This window comes from Macaca fascicularis, chromosome 13 (assembly GCF_037993035.2).
Source record: "Macaca fascicularis isolate 582-1 chromosome 13, T2T-MFA8v1.1".
Taxonomy (NCBI): domain Eukaryota; kingdom Metazoa; phylum Chordata; class Mammalia; order Primates; family Cercopithecidae; genus Macaca; species Macaca fascicularis.
In genome coordinates, this window is record NC_088387.1 from 59178202 (window position 1) to 59196209 (window position 18008).

Below are 18008 nucleotides of genomic sequence, written 5' to 3' on the forward strand. Positions count from 1 at the left end.
CTTCTCCCCTGCTATATACGACGATAAAAGTAGCCTCAACACAATTTACGTGACTCAAAGAAGAAATAAAACATTAATTTTCTAACTCCACCACCTTCCAAAAGGCTAAAACTGGGACATACTGAGACATACCTGTCCCCAACTTTTTTTGATGCAGGAAAGGAATTGGTTAGGAAAGTAAATATTCTGGTGCTTAATTACCATATGTAGGGGCTACTTTATAATGTTTCAAGACATATGGAAGACTTTCAAGAGAAAATACATATGAAATAGGCAAGGGGGTATATGAACAACTATGTTTTTAGATCTGCACTTTGAATTTACAACCAGCATTTTGCCTTTAAGCAGCAACACTTATAAATATTAATATCAATAAAATATTTATCAACTATCAATTTAAAACATATCTTGTTGTATTAACATTAATAAGATATTTATCATATACTAATTTTAAAGCATCTTTTTATCAAACAAGGCTAACAAAATGAAGGTCAAGACTCAGAATTCCACACTCCTCAGCTTTCCACAGGGAAGGCATTTTATAGTCTCCTGTGGGTAGAATGTAGGAAGCGGTAAAAGAACTATCGCAGTTGATCTGAATTGTAACAAGTTCAAAAAGATCCCCAAATTATTCTGACTTTATAGACCATGAAATACTGTGATTCTTTTGCATTGTTATCAATTGCTATGTCCCTAAAAATAATGCACAGTAGGTACCAGACTGGACACAAATGCATAGAACAATGAACACTGAAATATTCTGTCATTTGGAACCCTGGTCATACAATAAATTCTATAGCCTATAAAAATGGAACTTACCTTAAAAAGTGTTACAGTGATTTCAATGTTTTCAGGAACAGGCCACACAACAACACCACGATATGGATTTTTTATTCCAGGTTGCCAGCTATGTGCCTACCAGAATAAAAATGATACCTTCAATATGAAGTATAGGAAATGCAATGTTAGTAATTTACCAGAATAAAATGATACTTTCAATATGAAGTATAGGAAATGCAATGTTAGTAATTTACAGCGGTATATTGACCCTATATAGTATCCCTGAAACAAAAATGATTAAACAAATAAAACTTTTCAAGCATTAAGCTTGGGCCAAGATAGTTATATCACATGACAGCTACAGATTACTATCCGCAAACAAATCTTCACCCCCTCATACACATAGAAGAACATGCAAAAATGATGAAAACATGATGTGTCATGTTTTCAAAAGCTACTGTCTGTTTAAAGTATTTTATTAGAAGAGATATTTTAAAAATTATTTTTGTGGACTAGGAACTTCAAGGCAAATTCATATTTTAAAAGAAAAGACGAATTGTGTAACTTTGCATTTAAGTTCATTTCCCACTAAACTGTAATGTTTATTTGGGGCAGGTAAAGAACAGCACCAGTTTCTCCAGGTAATATTCCTAGTACTGATAATTATAGATATTTTTTTTCCTTGTAAATCTTGATTATCAAGGTTCCCTAAGGAACCTCCACACCCCAAAATTTGTGGGTAACCACCATAGTTCTTCCTTTATGGCATCTCCAGTCAAAGTTGAACTAATGGAAGATGGCATGCCAAGACCTCTCAACTCAACTAAGTCTTCACCTCTATTGGCTACAGGACTGTCCATGGACATGCTATGAAAATTATAATAAAAGCTAACGCTTATATAGAGTACTTTCTATGTGCCGGTCCATGTCTTAAGAATTTACTTATGTTAAACTCATTTAATCTACATAAGAACCTTATGATGTTCTTCTGTTATTCATTCATTCATTCACTCATTTGCTCAATTGGTACTATTTGCCAATCACTGTTCTAGGCCCTGGAGGAGTGAAAAACAATCTGCCTTGGGGGAGTTTACAGTACAGTAGGAAGAGAACACAAACAAAACAATTAAGCAAAATATATAATATGTTAGGTAGAGGTAAGTGCTATAGTGAAAAAAAAGTAGGGAAGAAGAATTGGGGGTAAGAAAAGAGAATATTTTTGAATAGGGTGCTTAGAGGAGACTTCATTGAGAAGATGACACTTGAGAGAAGGCCAAAAAAAGATAAAGGAATCAGACATGTAAATGCATGAAAAGAGGTTTCTAGGGAGAAAAAGTAGCAACTGGAAAGGTGTTGCGGCACTTATATAACAAAGAGGGCAATGTGGCTGGAACAGGGTGATCAAGAGGAGAGCAGTAAGACACACGGCCAGAGAAATAAACAAGAGTCCAATCATGTGAGGCCCTGGTATGTCATTGCAAAGATATTGGCTTATATTTTGAGTGAAATGGGAAGCCACTGGAGGGTTTTAAGCAGAGGAGTGACAGTCTAAGTTATGTTTCAACAGGCTCATATTGGTTAATGTTTTGAGAACAGGTTCCAAATATAAGAGAGAAACAGGGAGATCAATTAAAAATCTACTGCAATAATCCAAGGGAGATGTGATGGTTACTTGGCTTGGGGTGGTAGAAAAGTGGTACAAAGTGGCCAGATTTGGGTATCTTTTTATATTTTCCAGGTAGAGTCCACAAGATATGCTGCCTGATTATAAGAGACAAAGTAGCCAAGGCTGATTCTAAGACTTGTACCTTTTAGAAGAAAGGAATTGCTATTAATGGATAGGAGGCAAGACTATAGAAAGGACAGATTTGGGAAATAAGTTCAGAAGCTCCGTTTCACACACATTAAATATGAGTTGCCTCTTAGATATTCAAGGGTGAATGTACAAATAAGCAGCTGGATTACGTGTCTGGAGCTGCAAATTTGGGAACTGTCAGCATACAGGTAATATTTAAAGTTTTGGAATATAGACAATACCAACGGAGTGAGTACTGATAAAGAATATAAAGGTCCAAAGACTAAGTCTCGGAGAAAAACATTAAACAGTTCAAGAAAACGAAGAAGGCAGCAGAGGCCCATCAGTTGAAGCAAAAGTGTGGTATCCTGAAAGGCTACTGGTAAGAGTGTTTCAAGGAGAAGAGAACAATCACCTGTGCCAAATGTTGATGACAAGTCAAATAGGATGAGGCCTGAAAAATGGTCACTGGGTTTAACAAAGCAGAAGCCATTAATAAGGTCAGGTACAGTGGCTGATGCCTGGAATCCCAGCTACTTGGGAGGCTAAGGTGGGAGGACAGCTTGAGCCCAGGAGTACAAGTTCGAGAAGGCATTAATAATTTTACAAGAGCAGTTTCAGTAAAGTGATGAGAACAAAGACCTGACTGGAATGAATATAAGAAAGAATGGGAAGAAAGAAATTGAAGAGAGAAAATATACTCAACTCCTCTGGGGTGTTTTGCTGAAAGGAAAAGAAACAGGTTGCGCTAGTGGAGAAAATAGTGGCAGAAGAGAATTTTAAGAAGAGAAAAATATTTTATGCTGATGAGAAATATTCAGTTGACAGGGAAAATTTAATGATGCAGAAGACCAAAGGAGAATTGCTAATGTCCTTAATAGTATACAATGAGACAGATTGATCCTTCCTGGCAGCACAGACCATTCCACAATAATAGAAAAAGAAGTTACAGTATATGAGTGCAGATGCAAGTCAGGCAGCAGATTTAACAGACTGAAAAACTGAGGGACAAACTTGAAAAACTGAGGATCACACAGAAAGGAAGTAGCAGAATTTGATTTGAACCTGGGCCAAGGAACCGAGAAGGGATCAAGATTAAGTAAACTTAGGTCCACGCAAATCTTATCACATCTTACTAGTTAAAATGCCAGCAGAAGATACAGGTTTAACAGTGTACACCAAATCCAACTTATGAATTGCCAATAATTCTCCCTCTATTCTCTTTCTATTGCCACCCTATGATAAAACTTCCGGTACAGAGATGGAAACAGAGGCTCATCACGAGACTTAGCATACCATAGTGAAAGGTACAGAACAGAGTTTTCTTGATTAAAAAACGTCTCTCCAAAGATTTCTCTAGTCCCCTGCCTATTTCCATGCCTGTTGACAGCCCTAAAACAAAAACTCCATAGAGTAAACAATCTCCATCTTGAAAAGTAAATTTCTGTGCACCCTAGATAATCAATCAAAACTCCACTCTACTTACTTAATTCTGAAAACTTATAACAACCTTAATTCTTACGGTTAATCAAGCTATTTTTCTGGTCTCTTCAAGCTTGCCATAATTAAATTTTCATAGTTTTCCCATGCAATAAAAATGTAAGAAAAAGAGTATAACCACTGAATCTTTTCAATCATCCCCAGCAGAAAAGACAAGGCTATTTATTAAATTCTCAATGAAAAATACCCTTCAGAGATTTTTAGACCTGAAGATATCCTTAGATTTAATTCAGATCTGGATAAGGAAATTGAAGCAAGCAAGGAGTAAATGGTTTGCATGAACTCATACTAGTAACCAGGAGGAGAGGCCAGACTTTGGGACTCACCTAACCCATAGCATGCACTGCTATATTCCTGATTTGCATGGTAGTCAAGAAAATAGTCTTCTATCCCTTAGGACTTAATATTTCGGTGTATGACACAGTGATCAAAAGTGGGAAAAGGAGGGAATATGGAGACCTTCCAACAACTAGGCAGAGTTAGGAGATGAGAGTTTCAGATAATTTCCTCAGGTATCCTAAAGGTTGGTCCTCTAAATCCTCAGTCCTGGATCAGGGAATAGTAATTAGACTGCTGAACAAACAAAAATACAATCTGCTTAACAAACTAAAATCTTTTTATTATGATTAATAAAAGGAGACATAAGTATGCTAGTTCCTAAGTTGCTAGTACACTGCCACTTTCTTACATTCTATCCAGGAACTCTCTCCCAGCAAAAAGGTCTAACCAAGTTCTGGCTTTTTGATATTCTTTCTGGGGCTGTACAACCTGGCTGAGTTAAGACACTATAATAGTATCAATTAGTCTAGCTAAATAGCTGACAATGAGTACAGTCAGGGCCAGCTTTCTATCGTTTAGCTAATTATTATATACAGTTGACCTTGAACAACACAGGTTTGAACTGCACAGTTCTACTTACATGCAGATTTTTTTCAACCAAATGCAGACCAAAAACTGTGTGTGCAAGATGTAAAACCTGCATATGGAGGGCTGACTTTTCATATATGCAAGTTCCACAGGGCCAATGTCAGGACTTTATGTGCAGATTTCAGTATACACAGGGGTCCTGGAACCAATCCCCTGTATATATGTAGGGACAACTGTACTACTAGAAAGCAGAGGATCAGTAAGTTTTTTTTACCAGAGAAGAAACCAAGGACATTCAAAGTGGAAAATGTGACCAAAAAAAAAATAATGTTACTGTTTTCTAAGAATTTACTACAACTTTTACCTCAAACAGTGGTAATCTGAAGCTAGAAAAAGAACGACAAGTCTAATACAGGTAACTAGAAACAGTTATGGTAATAAACATCTAATTGTACTAACCCACAGAGATACTAATTTAGGCTTTTAAGAGGTTGATAGAGGAAAAAGCACACCACTGGCCAGGCATGGTGGCTCACGCCTGTAATTCTAGCACTTTGAGAGGGTGAGGCAGGTGGATCGCTTGAGGTCAGGAGTTTGAGACCAGTCTGGCCAACATGGTGAAACCCTGTCTCTACTAAAAATACAAAAATTAGCCGGGCATGGTGGTGGGCATCTATAATCCCAGCTACTTGAGAGGCTGAGGCAGGAGAATCGCTTGAACCAGGGAGGTAGAGGCTGTAGTGAGCCAAGATCACGCCACTGCACTCCAGCCTAGATGACAGAGCGAGACTCTATCTCAAAAAAAAAAAAAGAAAAAGCACACTATATTGGCAAACATCAGCACTAAGAGAACCCTGAGCAGTTTTCATTTTGAGTAATAGAAAGGATTTCCCCATAAAACAAGTAGGCACAGCAACACACGTACAGCCATCTGGCTCTTCAGCATAGTTAGGAAAGGCAGATTATTTAATCATTTGTCAATATCCTACTACAGCTAATGGCAGAAGAAATTAGGATACATTATCCTGGTCCCCTTCTACAATTTTCCTCACATTTCAAGTCACATCAAAGATCCTTTAACATATGCCAAAAACAGACTTGGAAAAAGGCAACACTTCTCAATTTTGGGTGACTCTATAAAATGTCTCATTTGCTAATTATTTCACATCATATTCTTGCCTAAAAAAAGTGTACCTAGTACAGAACTAAGTACAGAGTTAGCAATCATTAATTATTTCTGATTCCTGTAAAATTGAAATATTTCAGTGAAAAATTATAATTTTTAAAACTGCATATATCCACATAAGATGTCATATATAAAGTCATCTTAGAGTTGTCAACATCACTGTCATTAGGCAAAGCTCTGCAGCTAGCTGTACTCTCCTTCTTGAAATGGTAGCACATTGTAAAGGCTGTAGCACAACCACAGAGCAAGGAAGTAAAGGTGGTAATGTCATGAAAAAAAAAAAAGGTATGGATTTTAAAGTTATAGTTTCCCTTTGGAATTCTCCAACCTCTCTGTGAGCCTAAATTTCTAGTAAGATAACAGGATTTAGGGTAACAGAACTACTCTGCCATAATTTTTCTGGTCTATCATAATTGCCCTGATTCCAACACTGTCACATATTGTACTGAAACATAATTTATCTAAGCATATACAAATCAACTGCAGCCTGACAAAATCTTTGTTATAAAAGCCATGACTTAAAGAGAAGAGGAAGGGAAGCCGCATATTGTGATGGTAATTATTCTCTCAATCAAAACGTATTCCAGGATCAGAAGTGGTGGATCATGCCGGTAATCCCACACTTTGGGAGGCTGAGGCAGGCAGCTCACCTGAGGTCGGGAGTTTGAGACCAGCCTGACCAACATGGTGAAACGCTATCTCTACTAAAAATACAAAACTTAGCTAGGTGTGGTGATGCATGACTGTAAACCCAGCTACTCAGGAGGCTGAGGCATGACAATTGCTTGAACCTGAAAGGTGAAGGTTACAGAGAACTGAGATCACACCACTGCACTCCAGCCTGGGTAACAAAGTAAGACTGTCTCAAAAACAAAACAAAGATTATATAATGAGCTCTTGTATATTTAGCTACAAATTCAGACATGTACTCAAAAAAGAGAGAGCAATAAACTGAGAAATAAATTTTAAATTAAATAAGGTAATGTGCTTTATTATTTTATTGTCTAATCAGGTAATGAACTGACTTATCTGGGTGTCAATTCCAAATTTTAATCCACTACTTAAAAATAAAAATAGATACTGAGAATCAGGAAAAGAAAAATAGTAAGCTACACAGATGCCAAAAAGAAATGATTATTGTAGCTGGGTATGGTGGCTCATGTCTGTAACTCCAGCACTTTGGGAGGCTGGGACTGGTGAATCACTTGAGGTCAGGAGTTCAAGACCAGCCTGACCAACATGGTGAAACCCCGTCTCTACTAAAAACACAAAAATTTGCTGGGAATTGTGGCGCATGTCTGTAATCCCTGCTACTTGGGAGTCTGAGGCAGGAGAACGGCATGAACCCCGGATGCGGAGGCTGCAGTGAGCCAAGATCACCCCACTGCACTCTAGCCTGGGTGACAGAGAAGGAAGGAAGGAAGGAAGGAAGGAAGGAAGGAAGGAAGGAAGGAAGGAAGGAAGGAAGGGAGGGAGGGAGGGAGGGAGGGAGGGAGGGAGGGAGGGAGGGAGGGAGGGAGGGAGGGAGGAGAGAGAGAGAGAGAGAGAGAGAGAGAAAGAAAGAAAGAAAGAAAGAAAGAGAGAGAGAAAGAGAGAGAGAGAAAGAGAGAGAGAAAAGAAAAGAAAAGAAAGGAGAGGAGAGGAGAGGAAAGAAAGAAAGGAAAGAAAGGAAAGAAAGGGAGAAAGGGAGGGAGGGAGGGAGGGAGGGAGGGAGGAAGGAAGGAAGGAAGGAAGGAAGGAAGGAAGGAAGGAAGGAAGGAAGGAAGGAAGGAAGGAAAAGAAAGAAATGATTATCGTGTACTTCAAACTCCTTCTAAAACACAGTACAAAGTAAAAACTAGAACATATTCTGCTAGCCTGCGCAACATGGTGAAATCCCGTCTCTACAAAAAAAACAAAAAATTAGCCCAGCATGGTGGTGCATGCCTCTCCAGCTGCTTGGGAGGCTGAGGTCAGAGGATCACCTGAGCCCAGGGAGGTCGAGGCTGCAGTGCTGTGATCATACCACTGCACTCTAGCCTGGGCAACAAGTAAGATCCTGTCCTAAAAAATATATATCTTGAGGTGGCGCCCAAGATGGCTGAATAGGAACAGCTCCAGCCTCCAGCTCCCAGTGTTAGCGACAAAGAAGATGGGTGATTTCTGCATTTTCAACTGAGGTACCCGGTTCATCTCACTGGGGCGTGTCAGACAGTTGATGCTGGTCTGCAGGTGCAGCCCAACCAGCGAGAGCTGAAGCAGGGCAAGGCATTGCCTCACCTGGGAAGCGCAAGGGGGAAGGGAATTCCTTTTCCTAGCCAAGGGAAATTGAGACACACAACACCTGAAAAATCGGGTAACTCCCACCCTAATACTGTGCTTTACCAAGGGTCTTAGCAAACAGCACACCAGGAGATTATATCCCACACCTGGCCTAGAGGGTCCCATGCCCACGGAGGCTCCCTCATTGCTAGCACAGCAGTCTGAGATCTAACTGCAAGGCTGCAGCGAGGCTGGGGGAGGGGAGCTCGCCATTGCTGAGGCCTAAGTAGATGAACAAAGCCGCCAGGAAGCTCGAATTGGGTGGAGCCCACCGCAGCTCAAGGAGGCCTGTCTGCCTCTGTAGACTCCACCTCTGGGGACAGGGCACAGCTAAACAAACAGCAGCAGAAACCTCTGCTGATGTGAAAGTCTCTGTCTGACAGCTTTGAAAAGAGCAGTGGTTCTCCCAGCACGGAGGTTGAGATCTGAGAATGGACAGACTGCCTGCTCAAGCGGGTCCCTGATCCCTGAGTAGCCTAACTGGGAGACATCCCCCACTAGGTGCAGACTGACACATCACACCTCACACAGCTGGGTACACTCTGAGACGAAGCTTCCAGAGCAAGAATCAGACAGCAACACTCGCTGTGCAGCAATATTCTATCTTCTGCAGCCTCTGCTGGTGATACCCAGGCAAACAGGGTCTGGAGTGGACCTCAAGCAAACTCCAGCAGACCAGCAGCTGAGGGTCCTGACTGTTGGAAGGAAAACTAACAAACAGAAAGGACACCCACACCAAAACCCCATCAGTACGTCACCATCATCAAAGACCAAAGGTAGATAAAACCACAAAGATGGGGAAAAAGCAGTGCAGAAAAGCTGGAAATTCAAAAACTCAGAGTGCATCTCCCCCTCAAAGGAACGCAGATCATTGCCAGCAACTGAACAAAGCTGGACAGAGAATGACTTTGACGAACTGATAAAAGAAGGCTTTAGTCGATCAAACTTCTCAGAGCTAAAGTAGGAACTACGTAACCAGCGCAAAGAAACTAAAAACTTTTTAAAAGAATAGATGAATGGATAACTAGAATAATCAATGCAGAGAAGACCTTAAAAGAACTGATAGAGATGAAAACCATAACACGAGAACTACGTGACAAACGCACAAGCTTCAGTAACCAACTTGATCAACTGGAAGAAAGATTATCAGTGATTGAAGAGCAAATGAATGAAATGAAACGAGAAGAGAAATGTAGGGAAAAAAGAGTAAAAAGAAATGAACAAAGCCTCCAAGAAACCTGGGATTATGTGAAATGACCAAATCTACATCTGATTGGTGTGCCTGAAAGTGACGGGGAAGATGGAACCAAGTTGGAAAACACTCTGCAGGATATCATCGGATTCACAGCCGAATTCTACCAGAGGTACAAGGAGCAGCTGGTACCATTCCTTCTGAAACTATTCCAATCAATAGAAAAAGAGGGAATCCTCCCTAACTCATTTTATGAGGCCAACATCATCCTGATACCAAAGCCTGGCAGAGACACAACAAAAAAAGAGACTTTTAGACCAATATCCCTCATGAACATCGATGCAAAAATCCTCAATAAAATACTGGCAAACCGGATTCAGCAACACATCAAAAAGCTTATCCACCATGATCAAGTGGGCGTCATCCCTGGGATGCAAGGCTGGTTCAACATTCGCAAATCAATAAACATAATCCAGCATATAAACAGAACCAAAGACAAGAACCACATGATTATCTCAATAGATGCAGAAAAGGCTTTTGACAAAATTCAACAGCCCTTCATGCTAAAAAGGCTCAATAAATTTGGTATTGATGGAACGTACCTCAAAATAATAAGAGCTATTTATGATAAACCCACAGCCAATATCATACTGAATGGGCAAAAACTGGAAAAATTCCCTTTGAAAACTGGCACAAGACAGGGATGCCCTCTCTCACCACTCCTATTCAACATAGTGTTGGAAGTTCTGGCTAGGGCAATCAGGCAAGAGAAAGAAATCAAGGGTATTCAGTTAGGAAAAGAAGAAGTCAAATTGTCCCTGTTTGCAGATGACATGATTGTATATTTAGAAAACCCCATTGTCTCAGCCCAAAATCTCCTTAAGCTGGTAAGAAACTTCAGCAAAGTCTCGGGATACAAAATTAATGTGCAAAAATCACAAGCATTCTTATACACCAGTAACAGACAGAGAGCCAAATCATGAATGAACTTCCATTCACATTTGCTTCAAAGAAAATAAAATACCTAGGAATCCAACTTACAAGGGATGTAAAGGACCTCTTCAAGGAGAACTACAAACCACTGCTCAGTGAAATAGAAGAGGACACAAACAAATGGAAGAACATGCCATGCTCATGGATAGGAAGAATCAGTATCGTGAAAATGGCCATACTGCCCAAGGTTATTTATAGATTCAATGCCATCCCCATCAAGCTACCAATGACTTTCTTCACAGACTTGGAAAAAACTGCTTTAAAGTTCATGTGGAACCAAAAAAGACCCGCATTGCCAAGACAATCCTAAGTCAAAAGAACAAAGCTGGAGGCATCACGCTACCTGACTTCAAACTATACTACAAGTCTACAGTAACCAAAACAGCATGGTACTGGTACCAAAACAGAGATATAGACCAATGGAACAGAACAGAGTCCCCAGAAATAATACCACACATCTACAGCCATCTGATCTTTGACAAACCTGACAAAAACAAGAAATGGGGAAAGGATTCCCTATTTAATAAATGGTGCTGGGAAAATTGGCTAGCCATAAGTAGAAAGCTGAAACTGGATCCTTTCCTTACTCCTTAAACGAAAATTAATTCAAGATGGATTAGAGACTTAAATGTTAGCACTAATACCATAAAAATCCTACAGGAAAACCTAGGTAGTACCATTCAGGACATAGGCATGGGCAAAGACTTCATGTCTAAAACACCAAAAGCAACAGCAACAAAAGCCAAAATTGACAAATGGGATCTAATTAAACTAAAGAGCTTCTGCACAGCTAAAGAAACTACCATCAGAGTGAACAGGCAACCTACAGAATGGGAGAACAGTTTTGCAATCTACTCATCTGACAAAGGGCTAATATCCAGGACCTACAAAGAACTCAAACAAATTTACAAGAAAAAAACAACCCCATCAAAAAGTGGGCAAAGGATATGAACAGACATTTCTCAAAAGAAGACATTCATACAGCCAACAGACACATGAAAAAATGCTCATCATCACTGGCCATCAGAGAAATGCAAATCAAAACCACAATGAGATACCATCTCACACCAGTCAGAATGGCGATCATTAAAAAATCAGGAAACAACAGGTGCTGGAGAGGATGTGGAGAAATAGGAATACTTTTACACTGTTGGTGGGACTGTAAACTAGTTCAACCATTATGGAAAACAGTATGGCGATTCCTCAAGGATCTAGAACTAGATGTACCATATGACCCAGCCATCCCATTACTGGGTATATACCCAAAGGATTATAAATCATGCTGCTATAAAGACACATGCACACGTATGTTTATTGCGGCACTATTCACAATAGCAAAGACTTGGAATCAACCCAAATGTCCATCAGTGACAGACTGGATTAAGAAAATGTGGCACATATACACCATGGAATACTATGCAGCCATAAAAAAGGATGAGTTTGTGTCCTTTGTAGGGACATGGATGTAGCTGGAAACAGTTCTTAGCAAACTATCACAAGAACAGAAAACCAAACACCGCATGTTCTCACTCATAGGTGGGAAATGAACAATGAGATCACTTGGACTCGGGAAGGGGAACATCACACACCAGGGCCTATCATGGGGAGCGGGGAGAGGGGAGGGATTGCATTGGGAGTTATACCTGATGTAAATGACGAGTTGATGGTTGCTGACGAGTTGATGGCTGCAGCACACCAACATGGCACAAGTATACATATGTAACAAACCTGCACGTTATGCACATGTACCCTAGAACTCAAAGTATAATAATAATTAAAAAAAAGAAAGATAAGTCTTAAAAAAAAAAAAAAAAAATGATATCATCCAGGAGAACTTCCCCAACCTAGTAAGGCAGGCCAACATTCAAATTCAGTAAATACACAGAACGTCACAAAGATACTCCTCAAGAAGAGCAACTCCAAGACACGTAATTGTCAGATTCACCAAAGTTGAAATGAAGGAAAAAATGTTAAGGGCAGCCAGAGAGAAAGGTCGGGTTACCCACAAAGGGAAGCCCCTCAGACTAACAGCAGATCTCTTGGCAGAAACTCTACAACCCTGAAGACAGTGGGGGCCAATATTCAACATTCTTAAAGAAAAGAATTTTCAACCCGGAATTTCATATCCAGACAAACTAGGTTTCATAAGTGAAGGAGAAATAAAATCCTTTACAGACAAGCAAATGCTGAGAGATTTTGTCACCGCGAGGCCTGCCCTACAAGAGATCCTGAAGGAAGCACTAAACATGGAAAGGAACAACCGGTACCAGCCATTGCAAAAACATGCTAAAATGTAAAGTCCATCGATGCTAGGAAGAAACTGCATCAACTAATGAGCAAAATAACCAGCTAATATAATGACAGGATCAAGTTTACACATAACAATATTAACCTTAAATGTAAATGGACTAAATGGTCCAATTAAAAGACACAGACTGGCAAATTGGACAAAGAGTCAAGATCCATCAGTTTGCTGTATTCAGGAGACCCATCTCACATGCAGAGAAACACATAGGCTGAAAATAAAGGGATGGAGGAAGATCTACCAAGCAAATAGAAAAAAAAAAAAAGCAGGGGTTGCAATACTAGTCTCTGATAAAACAGACTTTAAACCAACAAAGATCGAAAGAGACAAAGAAGGCCATTACATAATGGTAAAGGGATCAATTCATCAGGAAGAGCTAACTATCCTAAATATATATGTACCCAATACAGGAGCACCCAGATTCATAAAGCAAGTCCTTAGAGACTTACAAAGAGACTTAGACTCCCATACAATAATAACGGGAGACTTTAACACCCCACTGTCAACATTAGACAGATCAACGAGACAGAAAGTTAACAAGGATATCCAGGAATTGAACTCAACTCTGCACCAAGCGGACCTGATACACATCTACAGAACTCTCCACCCCAAATCAACAGAATATACATTCTTCTCTGCACCACATCACACTTATTCCAAAATTGACCACATAGTTGGAAGTAAAGCACTCCTCAGCAAATGTAAAAGAACAGAAACTATAACAAACTGTCTCTCAGACCACAGTGCATTCAAACTAGAACTCAGGACTAAGAAGCTCAATCAAAACCACTCAACTACATGGAAACTGAACGACCTGCTCCTGAATGACTACTGGGTACATAACGAAATGAAGGCAGAAATAAAGATGTTCTTTGAAACCAATGAGAACAAAGATACAACATACCAGAATCTCTGGGACACATTTAAAGCAGTGTGTAGAGGAAAACTTATAGCACTAAATGCCTACAAGAGAAAGCAGGAAAGATCTAACATTCACACCCTAACATCACAATTAAAAGAACTAGAGAAGCAAAAGCAAACACATTCAAAAGCTAGCAGAAGGCAAGAAATAACTAAGATCAGAGCAGAACTGAAGGAGATACAGATACAAAAAACCCTCCAAAAAACCAATTAATCCAGGAGCTGGTTTTTTGAAAAGATCAACAAAATCGATAGACTGCTAGCAAGACTAATAAAGAAGAAAAGAGAGAAGAATCACATAGATGCAATAAAAATGATAAAGGGGATATCACCACCAACCCCACAGAAATACAAATTACCATCAGAGAATACTATAAACAACTCTACGCAAATAAACTAGAAAACCTAGAAGAAATGGATACTTTCCTGGACACTTACACTCTCCCAAGACTAAACCAGGAAGAAGTGGAATCCCTGAATAGACCAATGGCAGGCTCTGAAATTGAGGCAATAATTAATAGCCTACCAACCAAAAAAAGTCCAGGACCAGACGGATTCACAGCCGAATTCTACCAGATGTACAAGGAGGAGCTGGTACCATTCCTTCTGAAACTATTCCAATCAATAGAAAAAGAGGGAATCCTCCCTAACTCATTTTATGAGGCTAACATCATCCTGATACCAAAGCCTGGCAGAGACACAACAAAAAAAGAGAATTTTAGACCAATATCCCGCATGAACATCGATGCAAAAATCCTCAATAAAATACTGGCAAACAGAATGCAGCAGCACATCAAAAAGCTTATCCACCATGATCAAGTGGGCTTCATCCCTGGGATTCAAGGCTGGTTCAACATACACAAATCAATAAACGTAATCCAGCATATAAACAGAACCAAAGACAAAAACCACATAATTATCTCAATAGATGCAGAAAAGGCCTTTGACAAAATTCAACAGCCCTGCACACTAAAACTCTCAATAAATTCGGTATCGATGGAACGTATCTCTAAACAATAAGAGCTATTTATGACAAACCCACAGCCAATATCATACTGAATGGGCAAAAACTGGAAGCATTCCCTTTGAAAACTGGCACAAGACAGGGATGCCCTCTCTCACCACTCCTATTCAACATAGTGTTGGAAGTTCTGGCTAGGGCAATCAGGCAAGAGAAAGAAATCAAGGGTATTTCGTTAGGAAAAGAAGTCAAATTGTCCCTGTTTGCAGATGACATGATTGTATATTTAGAAAACCCCATTGTCTCAGCCCAAAATCTCCTTAAGCTGGTAAGAAACTTCAGCAAAGTCTCGGGATACAAAATTAATGTGCAAAAATCACAAGCATTCTTATACACCAGTAACAGACAAACAGAGAGCCAAATCATGAATGAACTCCCATTCACAATAGCTTCAAAGAGAATAAAATACCTAGGAATCCAACTTACAAGGGATGTAAAGGACCTCTTCAAGGAGAACTACAAACCACTGCTCAGTGAAATAGAAGAGGACACAAACAAATGGAAGAACATGCCATGCTCATGGATAGGAAGAATCAATATCGTGAAAATGGACATACTGCCTAAGGTAATTTATAGATTCAATGCCGTCCCCATTAAGCTACCAATGAGTTTCTTCACAGAATTGGAAAAAACTGCTTTAAAGTTCATGTGGAACCAAAAAAGACCCGCATTGCCAAGACAATCCTAAGTCAAAAGAACAAAGCTGGAGGCATCACGCTACCTGACTTCAAACTATACTACAAGGCTAGAGTAACCAAAACAGCATGGTACTGGTACCAAAACAGAGATATAGACCAATGGAACAGAACAGAGCCCTCAGAAATAATACCACACATCTACAGGCATCTGATCTTTGACAAACCTGACAAAAAAAAGAAATGGGGAAAGGATTCCCTATTTAATAAATGGTGCTGGGATAACTGGCTAGCCATAAGTAGAAAGCTGAAACTGGATCCTTTCCTTACTCCTTATACGAAAATTAATTCAAGATGGATTAGAGACTTAAATGTTAGACCTAAAACCATAAAAACCCTAGAAGAAAACCTAGGTAATACCATTCAGGACATAGGCATGGGCAAGGACTTCATGTCTAAAACACCAAAAGCAATGGCAACAAAAGCCAAAATTGACAAATGGGATCTAATTAAACTAAAGAGCTTCTGCACAGCTAAAGAAACTACCATCAGAGTGAACAGGCAACCTACAGAATGGGAGAACAGTTTTGCAATCTACTCATCTGACAAAGGGCTAATATCCAGGACCTACAAAGAACTCAAACAAATTTACAAGAAAAAAGCAAACAGCCCCATCAAAAAGTGGGTGAAGGATATGAACAGACAGTTCTCAAAAGAAGACATTCATACAGCCAACAGACACATGAAAAAATGTTCATCATCACTCGCCATCAGAGAAATGCAAATCAAAACCACAATGAGATACCATCTCACATCAGTTACAATGACAATCATTAAAAAATCAGGAAACAACAGGTGCTGGAGAGGATGTGGAGAAATAGGAACACTTTTACACTGTTGGTGGGACTGTAAACTAGTTCAACCATTATGGAAAACAGTGTGGCGATTCCTCAAGGATCTAGAACTAGAAATGCCATTTGACCCAGCCATCCCATTAGTGGGTATATACCCAAAGTATTATAAATCATGCTGCTATAAAGACACATGCACACGTATGTTTATTGCAGCACTATTCACAATAGCAAAGACTTGGAATCAACCCAAATGTCCATCAGTGACAGACTGGATTAAGGAAATGTGGCACATACATACCATGGAATACTATGCAGCCATAAAAAAGGATGAGTTCATGTCCTTTGTAGGGACATGGAAGCAGCTGGAAACCATCATTCTCAGCAAACTATCACAAGAACAGAAAACCAAACACCACATGTTCTCACTCATAGGTGGGAACTGAACAATGAGATCACTTGGACACAGGAAGGGGAACATCACACACCAGGGCCTATTGTGGGGAGGGGAGAGGGGGGAGGGATAGTATTAGGAGATATACCTAATGTAAATGACGAGTTAATGGGTACAGCACACCAACATGGCACATGTATACATATGTAACAAACCTGCACGTTGTGCACATGTACCCTAGAACTTAAAAGTATAATAATAAAATAAACAAACAAAAAAACAAATAAAAATCCCCTTCCATGGTAAAAATAAAATAAAATAAAAATAAATATGTATATATATATATGTGTGTGTATATATATATATCTCTCTTTTCTGACCAATAGTTGCAGAGATTTGTTCCTCCTACATGAGTTCAATGGTACTTAGCAGTGAGTAATGTATATTTTAAAGGAAAAGCATCAGAAAACAGAAAGGTCTTTCAGAATAAAAAATGGTTCTAATCTTTAGATTTAATGTAACTGATAGCTAACTTAGTAGCTAGAAACAAATGGTTTTCAAAAATTCTGAAATGTCATGGATCTCACTCTCAAGTTTTTTTTTAAGTTGCTTAACTTTTACAATAATATAATCATTTCCTTCATAGTTTCTGGAACTTATTTTTATTTCCCTACTTAGCTTATTATATACAATTTATAAAACGGCATTTCCCGTCTTTTTTTTTTTTTTTTTTTTTTTTGGGATGGAGTTCTGATTTTGCTGCCCAGGCTGGAGTGCAATGGCATGATCTCAGCTCATTGCAACCTCCACCACCTGGGTTCAAGCTATTCTCCTGCCTCAGCACCCACACAGCTGGGATTACAAGCATGTGCCACCACATCCAGCTAATTTTGTATTTTTAGTAGAGATGGGGTTTCACCATGTTGGTCAGGCTGGTCTCGAACTCCTGACCTCAGGTGATCCACCTGCCTCGGCCTCCCAAAGTGCTGGGATTACAGGCATGAGCCACTGCGCCCAGCCTAAAACGGCATTTTCATAAATACATGAACATACTGCATCATATTAACTTTTCACAAGAAGTACATCTGTTTCAAGAGAAATCACAATGATTCTAACGTATCAGTAAAGATTTTAAAATATTAAGAGCATGACAAATGGAAAATTCATTCAACAATAAGTAATTTCTTCTAGAAAATATTATATTCTAAGAAAACCAACCTGTAGCCTCTTATGTTTGCATTTTGGATTCAAACAATGTTTGATACAA

The 18008-nt window shown here is 39.4% G+C and overlaps 1 protein-coding gene across 25 annotated transcripts in view; it reads right to left on the bottom strand.

Annotated features, from left to right (window-relative positions):
* Window positions 1–18008, bottom strand: part of EHBP1 (EH domain binding protein 1) — a 330801-nt gene that overhangs the window by 269922 nt on the left and 42871 nt on the right. For all 25 annotated transcript variants that reach the window (XM_074011670.1, XM_045369202.2, XM_074011677.1 and 22 more), the window contains exon 4: window positions 820–915. In XM_074011670.1, coding sequence (XP_073867771.1) covers window positions 820–915 — 96 coding nt within the window. The remainder of the gene's footprint in view (window positions 1–819; window positions 916–18008) is intronic.